We start from the raw sequence: 24,332 nt of genomic DNA on the forward strand, positions 1-24,332 counted from the left end.
CAAATGAAAAATGTAGATAAATTAAGTTCCTCTACTGCCTTCGTACCAACAGTCATTGGTATCAGAGTATAATAATAATAATAATAAACTTGATTTATATAGCACTTTTCTTAACAAAGTTACAAAGTGCTTAACAAAAAGAATAAAAAAAAACAACAATTAAAAACAACAGAGATCATGAAACAGAGAGGAATAAAATGAAGTTACCCAAAAATATAGACTGTCGAAAGTGGGATAATGAAACACAGCAACATATCAAACATTCATAAAAGCTTTCCGATAAAAGCCAAACCCAAACTTTTCAAATTGATGTTACTCCTCTATTACTCCTCCTCATTATTCTTGTTAAAACAAAGTTGAAGTTTGCTATTTTAGCTCTAAAAATAAAGCAGAGCTAACGAGCGAGACGGACGTTCTCCCTTCCGTGTTTACGCTCTGCAGAAACTCACAGCAGAGGACGAGGTGGAAGGAGATTTTTAATCAGCGATGCGTCCAGAGAGTTTAGACAGAGCAGCGTCTGGGAAATAAAGGAAACGTCTGGGTTTGTTTTTTCGCAGCGTTATCAGATGGTTTTATGGTAAGACAGCCCGGGTCACGCTGTCATTAATCCAGCGGCATGTCGGACCTGCTGGGCCGGAGCCAACGCTCACACAGCTGAATACAACCTGTTTTGTCTCTGGCAGTCTGGGCTCTTGTAAAATAGCAAGCTCATACTAATGGTTACTGGAAAATGGGCAGTTTAGAAAAAAGCAAAATCCGAGGCCAGAGAGGGAATTTCAAGTCCAAGCTCGTTAGGCTGGCTCTAACGAAACTCAATTAACTCAAAAGAAACGAGAGCCTCGTTATTGCTGTTATGGTATTAGCAAGATTAGTGCTTTGCCCATAAAAGTGCTGCTATGGAATAATGATCATTCGCTGTTTGTAATGCCAGAATTGTAAAATATAAAACAAGCAGTGCCATAATGTTCAGAAATAGCCGGAGCGTTACTGGAGCAGCAATATCACAGGAGAGGGAGCGGTGATGTTCAGTTTAACAGCAGGACCTCCGGGGCGATGTTGCTTTTATACAGCAGCTCTATAAACAAAGCTGTTCATCAAGTAATGGTGTTATGAGACAACAGATTAGGATTTTTATCTTTTATTCGTCTCTATTCTCCAGTGGAAAGAACACACACACACACACACACAGTGAGGTGCAGACAGAAAGGGTTTTGTAAAACTTCCACTTATATAAAGAGAATTCAAGCCGCACACTCTTCTCTTTTCTTTTAGTTTCGTGCTTTATTTTAATTTTCAGGTAATTCCATTTCCTCTGTCTCTCCCTGACGAAGGTAATGCAGCCATGAAAGCGCTCGGTGGATAAATAAAGTAAAGCACGAAACTAAAAGAAAAGAGAAGAGTGTGCGGAGGAAGTTTTATTCTTCTCTGCCAACAGAAACAGCTCGACCGAGTGTTGCCAAGCAACACAAACCGTTTCTATTAGAACAGCTGTACAGCGGAGTGACACGTACAGTAAAACGGCCCAGTGCTGTTAGACTGCACATCAGCACTCCTGTCCAATCAAATTACTCCACCGGAACGAACCGTTGTATAATATAAATGATACAGAGGGCCCATGTTTATTTCATATGTAACTTAGACTCAACATGGATATTAATTCCATGACTTTGTGGCCGGTTTGAGCCGGTGGAAATCAGTAGGGATGCACCGATGCCACTTTTTCAATGCCGAGTATGAAAGTTTCGGCCGATACTGAGTACCGATCCGATCAATTACTTTTACTGAACAGTGCAGGCTTACTTCCTTAGTTTGGGGTTAATGGACAAAATTATGGAGATAAAATCCTTGTTTTCCCACTGTTTGAGAAATACAGGCTTCCATGTGCCACAAATGCATAAAATCAAGACAGTTTGCTTTTATTTCTTACATGTTACTCATGGCTTTCGGTATCAGATTTTAGTCTTTTTTTACTGATACCGATATTCCATTTTAGCTTGGTATCGGCACCGATACCGATACCAGTATCGATATCGGTGCATCCCTAGAAATCAGTCAGTGGAACAGCTGCCTTTTGATGTTTGAGAAAAATGTGTTTGCGATGAATAAATAACAGTAAAACTTTGTCCCTTTCTTATTTTGCCTTTGCTTAAAAGTACAAGTTCCCTCAAAAGCAAAGCGTCTCCTTGTTAATTTAACAAAGTTAAAGTTAAAGTGTTTGTGTCAAGCCAGTGGTTGTTGATGCTGAACAGCAGGCATCGATGGACTAGTAGTAGTAGAAAGTAGAAAGGGATGTTATGGTATCAGGTGTACTTACCTGTTAAACAGGATTACTGTTGGGGATGCAGAAAGATTAACTGAAGGTTTTGTGCCAAAGAGAGATCCATCTTTTGACAGAAGTGATGCCAAGCCTTAAAAAATTACTTCTGGCATGAAAGTAAATCTCATTCTGGAGAAACATTTAAAGAGGAACTAAACCCCAAACCCAAATCTGTGAAAAGCCATCTGATGGCATGCTACTGAAATGGCCATCTGCTATTGGCTGAACTTTAGATGTCAGGTTTTACCAGGGTCGGGTCAATTCATGAACAAACTCATTAATTAATTCAGAAATTAAAATTTGAAAAAACCTGCCGGAAACAGAATTGGAATTTCAGGACGTTTCATTTAATTCAATGAAATTCTGTGAATTTTTTTTGTTGTTTCTTACCACATATCTAAGATTCCATGTAGTGTTATATATTATCAAAAATACAGGATATGCAATGTTCACAAAATATTGCAATATATTTCACAAATTATTTTTTGCGCCTAAGCCTAGTCCAGAGTAGGCATCGCTTCTTTATAAGGAGTTATGAGCCAAAAAGGTGGAGAAGCACTGATCTAAGAAGCTTAGTAGAATCTTATTGAACTCATCATGAGTCTCTCTGGATAACAGCAGCGACTAAATACCTAAAAAGAAACCGTACGGGACGACTCGTCTGCGCCCAACTCACCGTCAGGTCCTTCCTGATGGCGAAGTTCTCCGGTTTGATGTCGCAGAGGTGCAGCCGGTGGGTGAAGTCGTTGTCGAAGTGCCACACCATGTCCAGGAAGCTGAGCGCGATGCGGTGCACCAGGTCCCTGGAGCTCCAGCGGGCCCGGGCCCCGGGGTTCGGCCCGCCGCCCGCCGCCCCGGGCCCGGGAACCGACACCTCGTCCAGGGAGAAGATGTTCTGGTCCCAGGCGTGTCCCGCCGACAGATACTCCACCGAGTAGAAGTGACCGCAGGAGCCCAGCACCTTGGCCACATGGGTGCTGAGGTCCTGCAGGACTCTGGAGGACAGAATTAAGGATGGGACAATAACAGACATTACTATATATCACTGTGAAAAACAATAACAGTTATGACACCACCTCTAGTTTTTATTACCGCGACCACAGCGATAACCACAGACTCGTTGGGAGGCTCAGCACAGCCCAGGACTCTCTCGTCTGTCGTTATTCATGTTTTATTTTCCCCTCTAATAAATTGTTATATTCATGTTGCTGACTGAGTTAAAGTGGATCGTTTTTTTTTGTTTTTTATTTATGTGTCACTCCTCAACATACAAGACAAACAGGGCAACAAACACAGTACCCCAATAAAAAAGAAGGTTGAAGACCACTCATATAGAGTTATGAGACACAGGCTAAAAATAATACACATAAAAAAAATACTAGAATATATATATATATACACACACATAAGTACATACATTCGTACAGATACATTGACACACATATACATACATACACACACACACACACACAAAATAGAGGTCATATTACACACACACAAACACAAAGAACATAAAACAATCTTAGTATTGCATTATAAAATTTAGACACTCATGAATGAACGTCTTCTGTTAAGGATTTTTATGCGTCGTTTAAAACTATTCTTATAGTCTTTATAAGCTAAACCAGCATTTTATAAAAAAAATTGTAAATTGTAGAAAAATTTGAATAGTTTACATATGTTCTACAGTCTTACATTAAAATGTGTTTAAAAAAGAGAAATGTCTTGCGATTGATGTGATAAATTAGTTTTGAAGTAATTGGAGCATATTTTAAACCAAAAATTGGTTTTAAGGTTTTCGTCATATTAATAATTATCAGGATATTGTATATCGAGATAATTTTGGCCAAGATAATCGCACTATGAAATTTTCATATCGGCACAGGCCTAGATAGAATAGAATAGAATAGAACCGAATACAATAGAATAGAGAAAACGTATGAAGAGTTTCGTTTCCAAAATGAAATATCCAGTGTTTAAAAAAAGTCACACCCACTCTCCTGTAATGACTTCTCCTATGAAAGTGAAGTCATCTGAAGACATTTGCTTATAAAATAGTTTTTGGGGGCAGAATTATTTGTTTTTCAAATACTGCAGTTTTTTTTTCCAAAATGGATATTGAGCAATTTGGAATGAAAGGGACTTAGGGATCATATTATGAATCAGTTTTATAGGTAATAAGTAAGGTTTTTACTGGGGGTTGATTTCTTGTGTTTCTGACTTTCAAAATTAACTGTCTGGCTCGTCAGCATCGTCAACACATTTCAGCTCTGAAGGCTCGTTTTCATGCCGAAAAAAGCAAATGACAAATCAGTTTTACTCTTCCAGTATTCAGCATGGTGAGATATCAGCTGTTCACTAGACGTTTCTGTTGGATCTCTGCTCTGATTGGCTGCTTACTGCTCTGTGTTGTGAAAATGTGACTTTACTGTTTGTGTCAATTACAGGCCACCGTAGATCAAGGGGACAGGAGGGGGGTTAGGTGCAATTCTTAAGGGTTGCTGATGGAGGAAAATCTCTCTCTCTCTCTGTCTCTCTCTCTCTCTCTTTCTCTCTGTCTCTCACGCTCTCTCTCTCTTTCTCTCTCTCTCTCCCCAATCTGTCTCTCTCTCTTTCTCTCTCTCTCCCCAATCTGTCTCTCTCTCTTTCTCTCTCTCTCCCCAATCTGTCTCTCTTTCTCCCTCCCTCTCTATCTCTCTCTCTCTCTCTCACACGCTTTCTATCATTCCCTCTCTCCTCTATCACTCCCTCTCTCCTCTATCACTCCCTCTGTCATCCCCCTTCTATAACCCCCCCCACACACACACACATACACACACACACACACACACACACACACATACACTCTCTCTTCTCAATCTCTCACTCTCTATCTCCCCTTCTCCTTCCCTTCCTCCCTCCCTCCCTCACTACTTCCCTCCTCTTTTCTCTTTATCAGTCCCCCTATTCTCTGACACAACACTCACACACACACACTCTCACACAGTTTTTTTTTATTTTCCAAACTCCATTTGTCATTGCGGCTCTGCAGGGCTCCAGATAAGCAGCAACAAAGGGTCACCTCGCCTCACCTGCTTTATTTTTTGGCGGAGGCGTTTTTGGCTCGAAGCCGGCGAGCGTCTCTGCCCTCCTGACGGGAAAACAAACTGACGTCTCTCTCCATCTCTGCTCCGCCTGCAGCCTGTCTGATGTTCTCAAGGATGAGATGAGACTACTCGGTCGTCCTTAAAGCTCTGCCGGGCGATTTCACACGTTGGCGACCTATTTGTCTTCTTCTTCTTCTCCTACGCATCTGTCACCAAAGCTTTACTCTTTGGGGACTTCAACGCCCAGAAATCCCGCAAAGTGACGTCAAGTAAACTAAAATGTGTTCTTCTTCGTGTGTGCTGTGGTGGAGGAGGAGGAGGTTCAGCCATCTTTCAATAAGTTTCAATGCATCACACCTGACACGAAAACTTAATTTCGGCAAATATTGTGAATCTACAGCGTCTCAGTTACTGGAGATGGGACACTTTTGTTTGCTGCAGCCCCATTTTGTGATAGGGTCAGTGCATTTTTACATAAAAATCGTCCGTAGTGCAACTTTAAGTTTATAATGGCCCTATCCCAGTGTTTTAACCTGTGGAAAAGTGTTGTGAGTGCTTCATGAAAACCTCCCCAATGCATAATGTACTTACAAGGATGTAACAACGCAATGGGAGTACACACAATTATGTTTTTAAGCTTTGTACTTAAAGTGAAGTCTGTCTTATCTCGGCTTTAAGCCTCCTGAGTTTCAGTCACTGCCTTCAGTAACTGCTTCCATCCATCCATTCATCCATTTCTCACTATTTACCCATTCATGGATCCATCCATCCATTCATTTATCCCTTCTTTAATTCTGCCAACCCTCCCTCCATCTCTTCTTCCCTCCTTCTCTTCCTGATCCATCCATCCATCCATTTATCCTGCGGTTCCCACTGTGGCCCTGATGTAAAATTCAACTTTTCTATGATGTTCCATAATGATATGATAAAGTCGGAGCATTTCCATGGCTTAAAAAGTGTTTTCTTCCTATTTTTCAGCTCAGAAAAGTTCTAATGGGTTGACAGTCTGGTTTCCACTACAACTAATTCAATGAATGTGTGAAAAAAAAAGTAAAATACTGTCTGATATATCCTTGTAAAGTGACCCGTAAAATTCCCTGATATTTCCCTGACCCCTTGCCTGACTTTCCCTTTCTAGAATAAAACCAAATCTCAAAATCCCATGATATTCCAGAAATCCCATGACCAGTGGGAAGCCTGTTATCCCTCCCTCTCTCCCTCCTCCCTCACTCCCTCCATCCCTCCCTCCCTCCCTCCCTCCCTCCCGTCTGTTTTCACCTGAGGAAGGTGTACTCCTCCTGCTGCAGCAGGGACCAGAGTGAGGCCAGCTCGGCTCTGGAGTACGCCTTGTCTCTGTTCTTCAGCTTGTTGCCCCACAGTTTGGTCAGGGAGCCGTTCCCTCCTCCTCCTCCTCCTCCTCCACCTCCTCCTCCTCCTCCTCCACCTTCCTCCTCCTCATCTTCCTCGGCGAGCCCCAGCGAGTTTCGCACCTCGGATCAGATAAAAAGACAGACTGTAAACCCAGGTACTCTCCAAAGTTATCCTAATCATGATTCCTATCGAGGTTTTTATCACATTTTAGTAGTGATGGGACGATCTAGCGAAAATTCAATATATCTCAATACAAAAAGTGTCAATCCGTATGTAGTGTCAGGAACATGAATGGTGATATCAGCTCCATGTTATTTGCTGTCAGGAACATGAATGGTGATATCAGCTCCATGTTATTTGCTGTCAGGAACATGAATGGTGATATCAGCTCCATGTTATTCTGCTGTCAGGAACATGAATGGTGATATCAGCTCCATGTTATTCTGCTGTCAGGAACATGAATGGTGATATCAGCTCCATGTTATTTGCTGTCAGGAACATGAATGGTGATATCAGCTCCATGTTATTCTGCTGTCAGGAACATGAATGGTGATATCAGCTCCATGTTATTCTGCTGTCAGGAACATGAATGGTGATATCAGCTCCATGTTATTCTGCTGTAGTAATCACTAATGAGACTCTTGACCATCACAGTTTCACAAGCTCTCCATCCAAATTATATTATTGTCACTTTGTAATGACATTTTTAAATTGTTGTTTACATTCTAGCAGCCAATGGCATCGCTGGAAAGATTTGTGTCTCAGAAATAAACAGAATTCTGCACAGTCAGACTTTGTTGTCACTGAACTTTTATTGATCACATCGTATCCTGGTTGTATTAAATCATGAATCTCAGATGACGTATCGTCCCATCCCTACAGTTAAGTATTTATCACAAGATATTCACTGGATTTGGTGATATAAAAGTTGGCAGATTACTATACTGATACGTTCTGTCCTCATGTAGAGAACTTCTCACCAGACTCCATTAAAAAATCAGATAATTTAACCTTTCTTTATTTATCAGCAAATGATACAAACATCGCAGGACGTCACTTAAGACCATTTATTTATCACTAACAGCCATTGGAGCATTCGGCATACATCTGATTCACCAAGCAGAACTTAATTTAAATAAAATCTCAACTTTTATAGCTGGTTCAGCAGCTTTTCCGCTAGACATCACTTACTTCCAGAGTGGCGTAGAAAACCACATCCAGGGGGGAGAGATCCTCTGTTGTGTCCTGGTGGGGGGAGAGATGGAGATTTATTATTATAAATAGTAAAAAATGAAATATTTACTTTGATTGGGTGCTAAGTCGACCTTCCCTGGACAAATAAATATTTTAGAAAAAAGATTGTAAATTGAGCGCAGCAGATGTTAATGGGGTTTTAACTGGCTGCTTGTGTCACAGTGTGAAGGGCTGATTCACCAGGCAGTTTGAATCAAGGCAGAAAAGGAATAAACAACAACAAACAAACAAGTGGAGAAAGGATGGAGAAGGAAGAGGAAGAGGAGAGGCTTTTAAACCAGAAAATAGAAAAAATCAATATAAAATTTTGAACTCACTCGCTGTCATTGAATACCAGAGAATCACCCACCATAACACATCGAGTGCTAACTCAAAATGACAGAATTGGCTGTGACTGACATAAAAAAAATACTTAAAAAATAACAAACAGAATATTACTAAAATTTACCACTTCCTTTTACTGCCCTGCAAAGGCAAACTATGGTAACTTGTTGTTTTAAAACTGACAGACAAGACTAAATAAAATTCAGTCACACATTTCAGCATCAAACAGCATATAAAACATTTTGAACCATTATGAAAAATATACAAATAAGATTACAAACGTCATCGAAAATGTGAGATGTTGTTGCTTTTAAAAGAAGAAATTCTAATTTCAAACTGTTTTGCAGTCTGTTCCGTTTCCAAGATCTGAATGTACAGGCGTATTTTATGTGTATTTAACACTCACCAGTCAGTAAATAAATGCAGTTATCACACACACACACACACACACACACACACACAGTCTTACTTAAGTCACTTTTGGGGTATTTACATAGACTTACATTCATTTCCTGGAGACTTACCCTAACCCTAACCATAACCACTACTTGCCTAAACCTAACCTAACCTTAACCACTGACCCAAAAATCAGCTTTTTACCAATTGGGGACACGGCTTTTGTCCCCAATTGCACAAGCCATCCCCAATCAACTGGTCTTAAGTCTGGTGTGTGTCCCTGAAAGTGACTTAAGTCATACCCGGCACACACACACACACACACACACACACACCTCCAACCATAAATCACCTGGTAGTCCAGTATTCCCAGCGGCTCGTAGGAGGAGAAGTTCTCCAGTTTGGACTTGAGGATGACGGGGTTTCCCCTCCAGCGAGCCTCGATCACCTTCTTTCCGTTCTCGTAGTAGAGGCAGCGCTTGTACTCGACCAGGCCGAGCACACACAGGTCCTCGCACATGTCTCCCGTCACCGAGCCCTCGCCGTACTGCAGGCACTGAGGAGGCAGACAGCAGGTTGCAGTTTTAGTTTACTACAAACTTTTCTCAGAGGCAGAAAAAACACCTGGCAAACTTGAATCGCAAAGAAGGAATTCTGGTCTGAACAATAGATCAGGCCTACTTCTAATACATGGGAAAGAAATGATGATACCAATAGTGATAGAAGCCTAAGTGCTGCTCGTTGCCATGTTTTTTGTTGACATCAAAATATTCCAGTAACCCTCTGCAAGAGTTTGCTCAGACGGTGAAAACCAAAAGTGAAAAGAATAAGGAGTTTCCTGTTTAATATGGGAGGAAACCAGTAACGCAGATTGGAGTTTCAGTTCTACAAATGTTTCTCAGAGGCAGAAATAATCTGATTGGTTGAGTTTAACCTCAGTGGGCGGAGCCAAAGAACCACAGTTTTTGGGAGCAAAGTTAGCTAACTGGAAAACTTGAATGGCAAAGAACTCCGGTCAAAATATAAATAAAAAGTGGCATTTTCTCATTCCTTCATGACCATGACATCATGATGTTGAAGGTCAGCAGCTAGCTAACTAGCTTACCTAGATAGCTATAGGCTAGTATGGCTAGTTTGAACTTGAAGGTCAGCTAGCTAACTAGCTAACCTAGATAACTTAGTATGACAGATTGTATTTTTTCAGTTAGCAGCCGAGCGCTAGGCTTCATAATATTAGCTTCCTCCTCTCTTACCTCTTGTCTTTTTCACTGAGCTTCAGTCTAATGTTATTTAGAGAGAAAAACTGTGGTTCTTTGGCTCCGCCCACTGAGGTTTAACTCAACCAATCAGATTATTTCCTCCAGAGCAGCTCTGTCTATGAGAAATGTTTGTAGAACTAAAACTTCAATCTGTGGTGAAGTCCCTGCATCTGATATCTGCACCCAAAACTTTTAAATCAGTTTTTTTTTTTTAAAGTTTACTGAGCTCCATGCTGTTTCCCAGTGACTCTCTGCTTCACATTCACACAGTTCTACACATTCATACTGGGAGGTGACCAGTACAACCAATAGGTCTGACAGTCTTGGTGTGTTTTTTTTTGTGGACACACAGATCTTTCTCTCTCTTCTCCACTTTCCGTCTCTCCGTTTTGACGTTCATCTTTCTCTCCACCTGTCTGTTTCTGTTTCTGTTTCTCTTTATCTGTGGAAGCTAATCCAACGTGAAAGAGATGATTACACATCTCAGTGAGCACAGTAATGAACACGCATATTACACAAACACACACACACACACACACACACACTCTAAAACTTAGATACTGAGACCTACACACACCTAAACACACACACAACCTTGCCACCTTTTACCCTCTACACATACATCTCTTATCTCCTCACACACACCCTTTCCCCAACTCATAAACACCCCTGCACACACACACCTTTCCTCAAACACACACACACACACTCATTCCCCTTAACACACACACAACCCTTCCACTTTCCACCTCTCACACACACATTTCCCCATCGAACGGACACAAACACTGCCCAAACTTGCTGTCCACACTCCACAAAACACACACACACACACATTCTCTAAAACTTAGATACTAAGACCTACACACACCTAAACACACACAACCTTGCCACCTTTTACCCTCTACACATACATCTCTTATCTCCTCACACACACCCTTTCCCCAACTCACAAACACCCCTGCGCACACACACCTTTCCTCAGACACACACACACACACACACACACACACACACTCATTCCCCTTAACGCACACACACACACACAACCCTTCCACTTTCCACCTCTCACACACACATTTCCCCATCGAACGGACACCCCTGCACACACACACCTTTCCTCAAACACACACACACACTCATTCCCCTTAACACACACACAACCCTTCCACTTTCCACCTCTCACACATACATTTCCCAATCGAACGGACACCCCTGCACACACACACCTTTCCTCAAACACACACACACACTCATTCCCCTTAACACACACACAACCCTTCCACTTTCCACCTCTCACACACACATTTCCCCCCCCCGAACGGACACAAACACTCCCCAAACTTGCTGTCCACACTCACACAAAACACACACACACACACACACACCCCTTTCCGTGTGTCTGAACAGCTGAGTGTCCGGAGGTGAGGGGCACGAGGTGATGGATTAGCGGTGTTCTGGTCATGGATTACCTCTCTAATCCTCGCTCTGCCCGCATTCCAACACAAACATCAGTCAGCAGCAGCCTGATGGTTCCGGACTGGATCCAGACTTCACAGCCTCCCCCGCCGCACCACACACACCTCCCGCAGCAACCCGCCTGTCTGCACCTTAAAGCTGCCGCGCGGCACATTTCGAAACATCAGTATATCTGTCGGATTCACTGTGAAACCTTCGTATAATCACTGTAAACCATGTTGGAGCTGGTTGTTCTCCTCTATCTCACTCTCACAGTACTATTGTTAGTTCTAGTGTTTCTCCACATTACTGTAAGACTACATTTCCCATCAGCCCCCCTCCCTGATAGAGGCTGACAGGCTGCTCACTGATGGTGTGGTTTGTTTACATTAGGCTAATTATAATTCTCAAAATTAATGTGGTGATGATTTGTTGATGTCAAAATGATACACAGAGCAACTTTAAGTTCATTTTTAACCTAGAACCCAACCTAGAAAGCGCTAGCATAATGTTTTTTTACTCCACTTTTATTGCTTGACAGAGATAGATAGGTAGATAGATAGATAGATAGATAGATAGATAGATAGACAGATAGATAGATAGATAGATAGATAGATAGATAGATAGATAATTTCTCAGTTTTCAATGTCAAGTGATTTGTATTTTCTAATTTATTTATCTACCTGTCAGTGCAAATGATTCTGGTTTTGTTGACTTAAATTCGAAGGACTTAAATTGCCTGCTATCCTGTAAAAACTATCAGGTGTCACTTTTTTAAAATCTGGATTTTAAAAATGTGGAACCAAACTCATCATTTATGTGTCTATTTTTAAATGATAACTGAAAACATATGTTTTTAATCTATCTTATAACTAGCAGCAGTCTGGTTACCATTCTTAATTATTTAAGATCTTTGCTATCTTTACTATTTCAATATTTTTATTTGTACCGCCTTCCCTTTCTACTTAAATTGTTTTATTGCTCTTTTATCACTAGTTGCAAACCTTGTTTTTTTATTCCTTTTTAAATGTTTAAAATAAAGTTTTCTTTTTACACTCTCTCTCTCTTTTGATTTGTTTTTAATTTATTGTTAAATTGTGAAGCATTTTGAGCTGCGTTTCAAAGTTTATTTATTATTATTATGTGCAGCACACATGTGAACGACTGATTCTGGTCTGAGTCTCAGAGTCTAGAGTCTTAGTTAGAGTGGATCCAGCTGGCAGAGTCTAATCTTCAGCTATGCACCACTTTGAAATATTAATGCTCATTCTTGTCTGGATTTTCACACCATCTGCAGATGTTTATATCTCAGGAAACAGATGAAGAGCTAACTATCCACATTATCTAAACTCTGCTCTTAACGTATTGCCTGTCTGACGCTGGGAAACAAAAAAGGTTTTCCTGGATCTGTGTGTGTGACGGAGCCAGTCTGCTCCTTCTGAAGGTTTCATCTGCTTTTCAAGGGTGGAAGAAACTGATTTCATTACTGTAATTGTGTCGCTTTTTTGTGTTTTTTTTTTAAAGTCAGTAATTTTACTTTTACTTACGTATGTTTTTACTCAAGTATCACACTTCGCTACATTTTAAATCAAATCCATTACAGAGGACACACTTTTTAAAAAACTGACAAACTGTGGATCCATTCACAGTGAGAAGAGGAATCTGACTTTACTTTGTTTCTGCACTTTATTTTGTCGTTTCTAATGTTTCCAGTGAAAAGAATCTAGTTTGAACTCTGACCTCTCTCCTGTTAGAATCACATGGAAAAGATCACAGCTAACAACGTTCTCTGTTGTAAAGAGGAACTCAGGAACTTTTACTCTGAGGACATTTTACATCAGACGCTGTTTACTTTTACTGAAGGAGATTTTTACACCAGAACTTTGACTTCTACTTAAGTCTACTTTGGTGAAGACATACAGTAGATCCCCTGATAATACAAATCCTGTGTCACTCAAACTCAGGCTTCATACAGACAACATTAAATCAAATTCATACTTTAATGACTTTTTCCAGCACTATGTTTCTGTTCATAAGCCTAAACCTCACTGCGTTTTAACAACCATCAGTGCTTTAAATCATACGTTCACATATTGATGTCATCTTGTCATCTTTCCTTGGTCTTCTTTTCTATGCTTTGACTTGCACTCTGTCAAACACTGCAAACATTTTATTTATTTATTTATACATTTATTTATCTATTTCAAGGTCTTTTTAAGCCCTTCCTCACATAACAGGTTTATTTTCCAGGTATTGCAGCACTAACATTTTGAAAAGATAAATTTAAGCACTTTGAGGACCTTGTGTGAACCCTGCAAATGTCGTAATTTGTTTTTGGCAGGCAATTTATTTTTTTATTTTTCTTCTTCTAGACACACGATTTCTGTCTTCCTGGAAGTAGTGGAATCTATAGAGGAAAGTTTTGAACACATTTTTGCCACAAACTCTAAATGTCTAAATGCTAAATCGAGAAATTACTAATTGTAAAACCTTGAACTTATTCACTTGCTTGTCTGCCTGTCTGCCTGCCTTCTTGCTTACCCCTCTCTCTCTCTGTCTCTCTCTCTCTCTCTCTCTCTCTCTCTCTCTCTCCCCCTCTCTCTCTCTCTCTCCCCCTCTCCCCCTCTCCCCCTCTCTCTCTCTCTCTCTCTCTCTCTCTCTCTCTGGTTTGTGGTTTGCTCTGTATCTCTTCGTTGGATTGGTCTCCTCCCTCAGATAAAACATGGAAGTGCCTCTCCTTATCTTGGGCTCTGTGTGTGTGTGTGTGTGTGTGTGTGTGTGTGCGTGTGATGATGGACTAAAGAGAGGTGATGAGAGTCAAAAGAGAGCATGCAATTAGCCCCCCTCCCTCCCCTCCCTCCCTTCACCCCACAGCCCTAATGGTTCCTGCTGTCTCTCATCACTGTGGAGGATAACTACTGCTCCGTGTGTGTGTGTGTGTGTGTGTGTGTGTGTATGTGTGTGTGTGTGTGTGTGTATGATTATAGTCATCAGTGTCTCACAGTATCTTCAAAAATCAATAAGAAAAAGTAAACAGACTGGATTCAGGATTGTTCTACTGACTCTGTTCTGGATTCAGCTGAGAAACAAGAGTCATTATAAATATCCTATAACGTCGATCAATAAAGATTGATTCTGTATCAAACCCAGCAGGCATTAAGACAGAGGGTGATGTGCAGGAGGAGGCCGAGTCCAACATCAACACAAACGAGCACGAAATGTTCACAATTTTATATTATGGCAAGGTAAAACTTTGGAAGCGATTTTGATCGGATATCAGAAAAGATATTTAGGTTTTCACAAGGCGATGCAGGAAGCAGCTCTGGACGAATACTGATGTCGTGTCCACTTTCATTTTGACACCACAGGTTTCCAACGTGGTTCGAAGCCGTCACATCAACATCTTTCCAACGTCTAAATGTTTACTGGGGAGTTCTGCGTTTGTGTTTTCTTGTAAACACCGAACACACAAATGACGCCACACCGCCTTCCTCACTTTGCTTTGCATGTTTAGTTGGTTACACTCACTGAATTAAACTGTAATCAGTTTTGAAGCGGTGAAGCTGATATCTGCAGCTTCACCTCCTTCACTGACTCAGAGCATGAAGCCTGAAACACTCATGATGCCCCCCGACCTGCTTCACCTTAAACTAACAGATACCTGTAACTCAGAGTCAGACATCTGTGGCTTTTGCCTTATACCCCCCAAAATAAAACAACACACACAGTTTGCACTGGATTGTAGCGCCAACACCAGTAAGTAAGTAGGTAAGATTGATTGATTGATTTTCAAATACTTTCCTGTGATTGTCTCAGCTTTCTAGCACTCATTGTGTTTTCCTTCACTATGTGGCAAACCCCACCCATCCGGTGCTCCAAGTAGGTTAAAACAAACGTCTGAGGATTATTTTCAGACGCTGTTTTGCTGCGTTCACGTCAAGGAGAACAGGACGACAACTTGGTCAACTGTTGTCATTAACAAGTTAATCAACCAGAAACGAACTGCAGCAGATTTTGCTCACTTTTTGTAAGTAGAGTTGATTGTACTGCTATACTATAATGGATAATTTTGATTTTTATTACCATAGATTTGCTGCCATGTTTGCTGCCTGTGTTGACACACTTCCTCAATTTCTGACGCCAAGATTCTCCAAAAACGTCCCACATGTCCTGCTAACACCACTAGGAGGCTGATGTTATTATGATGATGTTATATTTACAGTAAACCCACAGACTGTAGAACAGATGTTCATAGTGAGTGTTCTCCACTCATCGTCTTCTGAAGGGTTTTGAAGCCTGCAGGTTGTGTTTACTGTCGCCGCCATGTTGACATTTTTTTGGAGCCGGAGCAGCCAAAGAGAGGCAGAGGGCGGAGCCAAGGTGGAGGGGGCGGGGTTTGGGTCGTCGCCTGCTATTGGCCCGTAATCAACGACCTGTCAATCACTAGGAAAACAACCCAGTTTTTTATCCATTATATCCTGTTAATGATATTTTGAAAATCTCCTAAGGGCACATATTAGAAGAAGTGAAATTAGCTACTGACGCCAAAACCTGTATTGACTTTATATATTTTATCAGAAGTTGGGTTGTGGTCCAGTGACTTCATGGAGTTGGAGGTTTGGAGTCTTTTTGGAGCTGGACTCCAGCGGACGTTAGAGGAACTGCTGCTGCTGAGCTTCAGGTCTGCCTTCAGGATCCACCTGGTGGTTTGGCTGCTTGGGTAAACCTGATATGACCAGAATGCAACATTTGAACCTGGGTTGCCCATCACTTGTCTGCCTTACAGTTTAGTTGGCTGAACTTGCACTGAACTTACAGTGGGTTCACATCTGTCGCCCAGCGTGAGACATCTGTGCTGCTTGCTTTATGCCCCCCCCTGGCATGAACACACACACACACACACACACACACACACACACAGTGACACTAACAGCCACGCTTTGCTCTGCAGTTTAGTTAGCTGCACTTGTACCAACACTAACATTAAATCAGTTTCTCAGCAGGTGACGGATGTGGCTCAGTTCCCTCTGTGTTTCTGAGCAGCAGCTTGGGGGAAAGTGCTGCTTCTCCTTCAATTAAACTTCTGAAAACCCGTTTGAAATGCGATGCTCTTTTGCTACAAGTTGAACTATTTTCATCTTCTAGCGCTAAAAACCAGCTAGGCTCTGAGCTGTCGGGCAGCAGCAGCGTCTGACGGTGAGGAGAATAAAGCGGCGGCGGCGCTGTGCGGAGGCTCCCAGCGGACCGCCGGCCTCCGACATCAGAGTTGGCGGCCCGGTCGGCGCGGCCCGGTCGGCGGCGCGGCGCGGCGCTCTGTGTGAGTCCGCCAGCCTTCACACATCCACTCTAATTCCCTGGATTTCCTCGGCCTTGCATCACATCACACTCTGCAGCTGCTTCCTGCCAGCTCCCACACGCAGCTCGTAAACTTTCCCACCGCACTGTTTAGAGCAGATCGGCTTCAACTCGCTCATTTACTGGTGTGTCTCTGTGTGTGTGTGTGTGTGAGAGAGACGGAGACAAAGGGAAAGTGTGTGTATTCAGGCTGTGTGCATGTGTTTGTGTGTGCATAAGATGTAAAGAGTTTGTCTTTGTGTGGGATTGTGGGCGTTTGACTGTAATGTGCAAGTGTATCAACTGGAGTTCAACCAGTATCGGTTTTTGAAGGCTGATAGTTTTGTACTGAAGCTGCCGATAGCCAATATTTTGTGCCAATATTTATTATCTTTAAATTTGACCGTTGTTATGCCCCAAAAAATCCAATCCAAAATATCCAGTGTTTCAATTTTACTCTCATCAGGGTGAAACGCCTCTGAAACATTCAGAGCATCATGGGACACTAAAACTCTCCACTGAAACCAGACTGATGAAACATTATTGAGCAATTAAATTAAAAAAAAAAGAAATAAAATATGCATAGGAACTTATATCATATCAGCATTAGACACAATATGACTGGTTGATATCTGATATTTAATAAAAGCCCAATATCTCAGTTTCAGTTTCACTATGCTCCAAATTGTATGCATTACTTTTAATTATTTTTTTATCTATTTCATTTTCTTAATTTACTTTTATTATTATTACTATTAATATATTATTCTGATTTTCATTATTGTGTTGTATCTATTTGCCAACAAGTGTTGCAATAAATAAAGTTTGATTGATTGATTGATTGATCAGCCTAATATATCAGCTAACCCTACTATCAGCGTTTACACATCACTGACTTCACTGATGTTTAGGGAGTGATATGTATACAGTTTGTCTTTGTATGGGGATCTGATGCGTGTGTGTGTGTGTTTGAGTACCTACATGTAGTATATATATATGTGTGTGTGTGTGTGTGTGTGTGTGTGTGTGGATTTGTGTTTGTATATATGTGGGAATGCATGTGTGTTTGTGTTAAATGTATACTGTATGTGTAAGATTCCGTATGTGGGCATGTGTGTGTGATTGTGTTGTATTTGTGTGTGTGTGTGTGTGTGTGTGTGTGTGTGTGTAAGTGTGTTGTATAGATACACACACACGCTCTCACTGGCTGTTTAGGAAGCTGTGTGCGCTGTGTAAATACAGTCTGTGTCTGTGTGGATCTGATGGATGGCAGTGAACGCTGAGTCCAAGTGAACAACATGGATTCAATTAGAGTGCGTTGTTTAGACAGACGCCACATTTCAGCACTACTGATAAATGCCAACAAACAGCAGAGCGAGCCAGAGCGACGCTTATTTGGCCGCCTCGCCGCCTCGCCGCCTCGCACTAATGACAGACACAAATGTGTTTTGGAAGCAAACGCACGCTCCAGACTTCGAAGCATTTGGATGAAGTTTGGATTTGTCTGCCAAGCTGCAACTTGACCGCAAAGGGAACAAACATGGCATTTAAACTTGCAATAAGCGATATCAGACCTTCTAACCAATCCTGAACCTAATGTGTGCTGTGTGGAGATTTCACTGAGTCATAATGATATAAACCAACATCTACACAGCAGCAGCTGTGTTGCTGTTTTCTCCTCTTTTCTAAAGCTTGTTGTCAAATTCCGCTCCTGAACGAAGCTCCTCCCGCTCCGTTCAGCAGCTTTTCATTTTTTTAAAACTAGCTCGTCTCCTCCCTCGCTGTTTGAAAGCAGCGCTCTCCCCCCTCCCATCCCTGAAAAAAGTTCTCGTAATGGCGGAATCGATGAAGTGAGCGAGTAAACATGTTAAACTAGTAAACTTGTTAATCTAGTAAACTTGTTAAACTAGTAAATTTGTTAATCTGGTAAACATGTTGAACTAGTAAACTTGTTAATCTAGTAAACTTGTTAAACTAGTAAATTTGTTAATCTAGTAAATTTGTTAATCTAGTAAACTTGTTAAACTGGTAAACTTGTTAATCTAGTAAATTTGTTAATCTCGTAAATTTGTTAATCTAGTAAACTTGTTAAACTAGTAAACTTGTTAAACTAAACGTGTTAATCTAGTAAACTTGTTAAACTAGTAAACTTGTTAAACTAAACGTGTTAATCTAGTAAACTTGTTAAACTAGTAAACTTGTTAAACTAAACGCGTTAATCTAGTAAACTTGTTAAACTAGTAAACTTGTTAAACTAAACGTGTTAAACTGGTAAACTTGTTAAGCTAGTAAACGTGTTAAACTAGTAAACTTGTTAAACTAAACGTGTTAATCTAGTAAACTTGTTAAACTAGTAAACTTGTTAAACTAAACGTGTTAAACTAGTAAACTTGTTAAACTAAACGTGTTAAACTAGTAAACTTGTTAAGCTAGTAAACTTGTTAAACTAAACGTGTTAAACTAGTAAACTTGTTAAGCTAGTAAACTTGTTAAACTAAACGTGTTAAACTAGTAAACTTGTTAAACTAAACGTGTTAAACTAGTAAACTTGTTAAGCTAGTAAACTTGTTAAACTAAACGTGTTAAACTAGTAAACTTGTTAAACTAAATGTGTTAAACTAGTAAACTTGTTAAACTAAACGTGTTAAACTAGTAAACTTGTTAAACTAGTAAATTTGTTAAACTAAACGTGTTAAACTAGTAAACTTGTTAAGCTAGTAAACTTGTTAAACTAAATGTGTTAAACTAGTAAACTTGTTAAACTAAACGTGTTAAACTAGTAAACTTGTTAAACTAGTAAATTTGTTAAACTAAACGTGTTAAACTAGTAAACTTGTTAAGCTAGTAAACTTGTTAAACTAAATGTGTTAAACTAGTAAACTTGTTAAACTAAACGTGTTAAACTAGTAAACTTGTTAAACTAGTAAATTTGTTAAACTAAACGTGTTAAACTAGTAAACTTGTTAAACTAAACGTGTTAAACTAGTAAACTTGTTAAACTAAACATGTTAAACTAGTAAACTTGTTAAGCTAGTAAACTTGTTAAACTAGTAAACTTGTTAAACTAAACGTGTTAAACTAGTAAACTTGTTAAACTAGTAAACTTGCTACCTGCCTCTTCACTTGTCATTGTGGGACATGTGACCTTCAACAGGAGAAAGATCTGTCAAAGTGAGACTGGTAACGCAGGTAGATTAGCTGTTAGCATTTATCCTTCCATTTGTTCTTCGTAGGCCTCCGTAGTGCAGAGGCTTTGCTGTGTGTTATTTACAACTGTGTTGCGGTTTCTGTCGCCCTCTAGCGGCCAGAAAGATCGCTTATTGCAGATTTAAAGGGTCTATGTGTCATTTCTGGTCCAGTGCTGGCCTCTATCGTTCAGCGTTGTCATGACAACAACACTTCTGCCCTCCGTAGAGCGAGACCGTCATCGGCATGGTGGGCAGGTTGGACTGTTTCACAACTAACTACAGTCAACCTTCTGTCATGTTTTACCAAGTTAACGCATTTTTTTGTTAAGTAACTCCACTTCCCCGGCGCATAAATGGGCCGGTCCGTTAAAATTCAAGCTGTTTGGAGGATTATATACATGCAGAATTTACCAGAACACCCTCCAGATTAGTAATTAAGTCTCACATTGTGTTTTCCAATGTGTGTTTTTTGCTGATAAGCGAGACAAAAACAAACTGCCAGGTTTCTGAAGGGACCTTGGTGTGGTGCTTCAGCCTCTGTCCGCTCCTGTGCTCTTAATGCAGAAATCTCTGCAGCGTGCGCCGGCTGCTCACTTCGTTTCACTCACTGCCATTCAGCAACCTGATAATTACCAGTCTTATTATGCTTCAGGAAAGCAGAAATATTACACATTTAACCTTTAATCTGCATGGCATTTTTTCGAAAACCGGCTGATTATGTCGATTTTGTCTTGTCACATTTCACACATGGGAAATACTACAAAAGGCAGCGAGAGCAACCAAAGACAGGACCTTTCGGAGAGTATTACTCACAGTCAAAGACGGGCTTTGTTGTCCGAAGCGAGCCCGGACCTTAACCCTAACATTCCATAATCGGAAAGCCCGAACACACGAGCCTTAAAAGGCGCATTAAAAAAACCTAATGACATTCCTCTGTGTATTCAGCCCAAAGGCCCAGACTAACCAAGCATGCAGCGCCGCAACAGGAGCGCCAGGAGAGCGGGTAAGACGAGAGGGTTGAATCTCAGGTCAAGCGGTTTGTATAGAATTACCCCAAAACTTTTGTCTGAACTTGCTGAGGTTGTAAAAGTTCTTCAGGAATTAGGAGCTCGAGGCATTTTACTGGAAACTACTGGAGCAAATTAAAGATGTTCTTTGGGAGGACTGATGAAGCGATCATTAGAAAATGGTCGATGGCACAAAATTAAAACAATTGATGGTAGTTTTTAGAGAATACTGAATACGTTAAGTCCTGAAATTGCCGAAATGACAACACTTTTACAGACTGGATCTTCAATAATTTAAAGATATTCAATGATGAACAGTCACAGTCACAGTTTTTCCCCAAATTAGGCATAAGGAATTTTGGAAATGGATTCTTCAAGTACAGCAGCTTGGGCTGAGAAAGGCCCGTATGGGAGGAGCTTATCTCTGGCCTAATATGTTTAGTTAGATAGAAATTTCAGTGATCCGACTATACTTCAGACTGGCAGACTCTTTCACAGCTGCAGAAAGACGCAGCACCTGAAAGATGGAGATCAAAGATGGAGACTGAATAAATAGAAACGAGAAATAACCCTAACCCAAATACATTTTTCATGTGTCCCTAACCCTCTTCCATAGCAAGCAGGCTTCCATATTACAAATAGGCAAAAGAAAGAAAGAAAGAAAGAAAGAAATAAGACCTGGTGGATTTTTTTCTGGTTCAACAAGACGCAGGTGGAGGAGGGGGGCGGCAGGTAGAAAATGGCCGGTCTTGTAACAGGCAATCAAGCGGGATGAGAGTTGTCAAGCGGGGGGAAAAAAATCAATGTGGAAAAACATAAAAACATAATGGGTTTGGAGGAAGAAAATGAGAAGGAGAAATTACATTTGGCACTCGGTTCCTGGCAAAATCAGCCAATTTGTTGTCCGATGTGTTTTTCCTGAGAGTGCAGCTGCTGGAAACACTCCAGACAGACCGGCTGGCATGAGAGGAATGTCCTTATAGAGAGGCTGTACCATGCTCTTACATTTCTCATTACACACACACACACACACACACACACACACACACACACGTATGATAAGATCTGCAATGGTTCAAATGCGCACATAAACACTTGCATGATACGTACATATACACACTGCAAGATAGATACTGTAGATGCAGACACACACACAAACCTACAGACATACACACTTGCTTGATGCACACCTAGCACACACACACACACACACATGCAGACACACACTTGCAGATTACAAGCACAATCCTCTATAAACTGCTCACACTGTTTCTTTTTCCCTGTTGTTCTGTTTGGCTTTGAAACACTTTGTTAATCATTTTTTTTTAGAAAAGTGCTCCATAAAGTTTCTTGTTTATTTCAGACACACACTCTTGCATGATACACGCATGTGTAGGACACATGCTCGCACATACACACACACACACACACACTTGTGAATCTTAAACCCTAAACCCAAAACCAAAGTCCTAATCCGAAATAATGACGTTACTTTGCGAAAACGTCTCTTTCTCTCCAAAGGTCTAAAATTCAAACTCGTTCTCACAAAGATAAAAGTATGCACACACACACACACACACACACACACACACACACAATAATGGAAAATGAGCCCTGGCATTGTTGGAATACCATCAAAAAAGCCCTTGTGACCCCGGCCTCGTTTCCCAGCCGCTCCTGAACTTAAAGGCTTTATTGTTCATGCTGCAGCGACTCGTCACACAGGAACCTCAACCTCAACCTCAACCTCAACCTCAACCTCAACCTCAACCTCAACCTCCAGCTCGGCTCCTCTGCGGTTCTGTGACTGGCAGCGTCTCTCCCACATGTAGACGTGTGTGTGGGAAATCCACCGAACACGCATGTTGAGCTGAATCCAAGCTGAATACAAACAACAGGCAGCGATGAGGAAATAAACAAGTCTTTCTCTGAACTCTGAAGAACATTACTCTCTTTTTTGTTTGTTTATAATGTTTGTTTCTTTAGTTTGTTTTGATATGAGATGTTTTCATAAGCCCCATTTTGTTTTAATGCATTCACAAATTTATAACTGTGATTGTTTTTAAAATCATATTTCATTACTGTTTTTTTTTACTATGTTTTATCACTATGCAAATACAGTAGATAAACTTAGAGATGCACAAGGCAACTTCGCATTTTTCAGTAGTTTTTTGAAAGTTTGAAGGACTTCATTACCCAGAAGTCTTCTAAGGTGACGTCAATAAACTAAATGTCTTCTTCTTAGTGTGTGTTGGGGGTGGAGGAGGTGAAGCGGTTCAGCCTGAGTCCAGCTTTCTCTGCTGCTGCTGCAGGAGACAGTTTAGGGGTTTTATCTTACTCTAAAGTTTTGATTCGTCACTTCCCGTGTGGAGAAGATTTCCCACCAGTGACCGTCCTGATATCAGAGCTTAATTTGGGCAAAATGGGGCAAATCTACGGTGTCTCAGTTAGTGGAGATGGGACACTCTTCTCTGTTGAAGCCCCACTTTGTGATTCAGACTGATAAGACGAGTATATTTTTACATAAACAATCTTGCCTGGTGCAGCTTTAACCTTGTCTGAGTCCTGAATCTCGTCTCGCCCACTTTTCAGATTTTGTCGAGTGATTCAGAGCGTCTGGTGTTTCCCTCGTCAACAGCCTGTTGAGCCCTCGCTCAGAGAGACAATCGAGCCAATCAGAGCCTTTGTGGGCGGGACTAACGAGGAGGAAATCTCAGCTGAATAATGGAGCGGTGAAGAAATGGACATTCAGTCTGAAGATCAGGCTTTAACCTGAAGTGAAAGAACAGAAAGTGGCGGCAGGGTGGCCTGGTGGTTGGAGAAACTGTAGCTGACCTCTGACCTCTGACCTCTGACCGTGACAAATCAAATCAAAATCAAATCAAACTTTATTTACATAGCACCATTCAGGCAAGCAAATGCAATTTGTGCTGAAGTGTTGAAGTGCTTTTCAGAATAATAAAAAGACAAATCAAATGTAAAAAAACAGAATAAAAGAAACAAGATGAAAAACCAACAAATAAAATGCAATAAAACAGCAATAATAAGAAGAAGAAAAAAAGGAAAATCCTTATGCAAAGGCCAGGCTAAAAAGGTAGGTTTTAAGATTCCTTTTAAACGTGCTCACTGATGGTGAGCTCCTCAGATCCTCTGGCAGGCTCTTCCAAAGACGGGGACCATCAACACTAAAGCCTGTCTCCCCGTAGTTCTTGGTCCTCGTCCTTGGAACAAGAAGAAGTCCGGTACCAGAGGACCTGAGAGATCGACCAGGCTCATACCTTAAGAGCATATCAGACATGTACTGGGGGCCGAGGCCATTAAGAGATTTAAACACTAAT

The 24,332-nt window shown here is 40.9% G+C and overlaps 1 protein-coding gene across 1 annotated transcript in view; it reads right to left on the minus strand.

Moving 5' to 3' along the window:
- Positions 1-24,332, minus strand: part of dipk1c (divergent protein kinase domain 1C) — a 68,646-nt gene that overhangs the window by 12,006 nt on the left and 32,308 nt on the right. Inside the window, exons 2-5 of the mRNA XM_078291354.1 lie at positions 9,101-9,304; positions 7,966-8,019; positions 6,682-6,893; positions 2,994-3,312 (exon numbers count right to left, since the gene is read on the minus strand). Coding sequence (XP_078147480.1) covers positions 2,994-3,312; positions 6,682-6,893; positions 7,966-8,019; positions 9,101-9,304 — 789 coding nt within the window. The remainder of the gene's footprint in view (positions 1-2,993; positions 3,313-6,681; positions 6,894-7,965; positions 8,020-9,100; positions 9,305-24,332) is intronic.

This window comes from Centroberyx gerrardi, chromosome 22, assembly GCF_048128805.1.
Source record: "Centroberyx gerrardi isolate f3 chromosome 22, fCenGer3.hap1.cur.20231027, whole genome shotgun sequence".
Classification (NCBI taxonomy): domain Eukaryota; kingdom Metazoa; phylum Chordata; class Actinopteri; order Beryciformes; family Berycidae; genus Centroberyx; species Centroberyx gerrardi.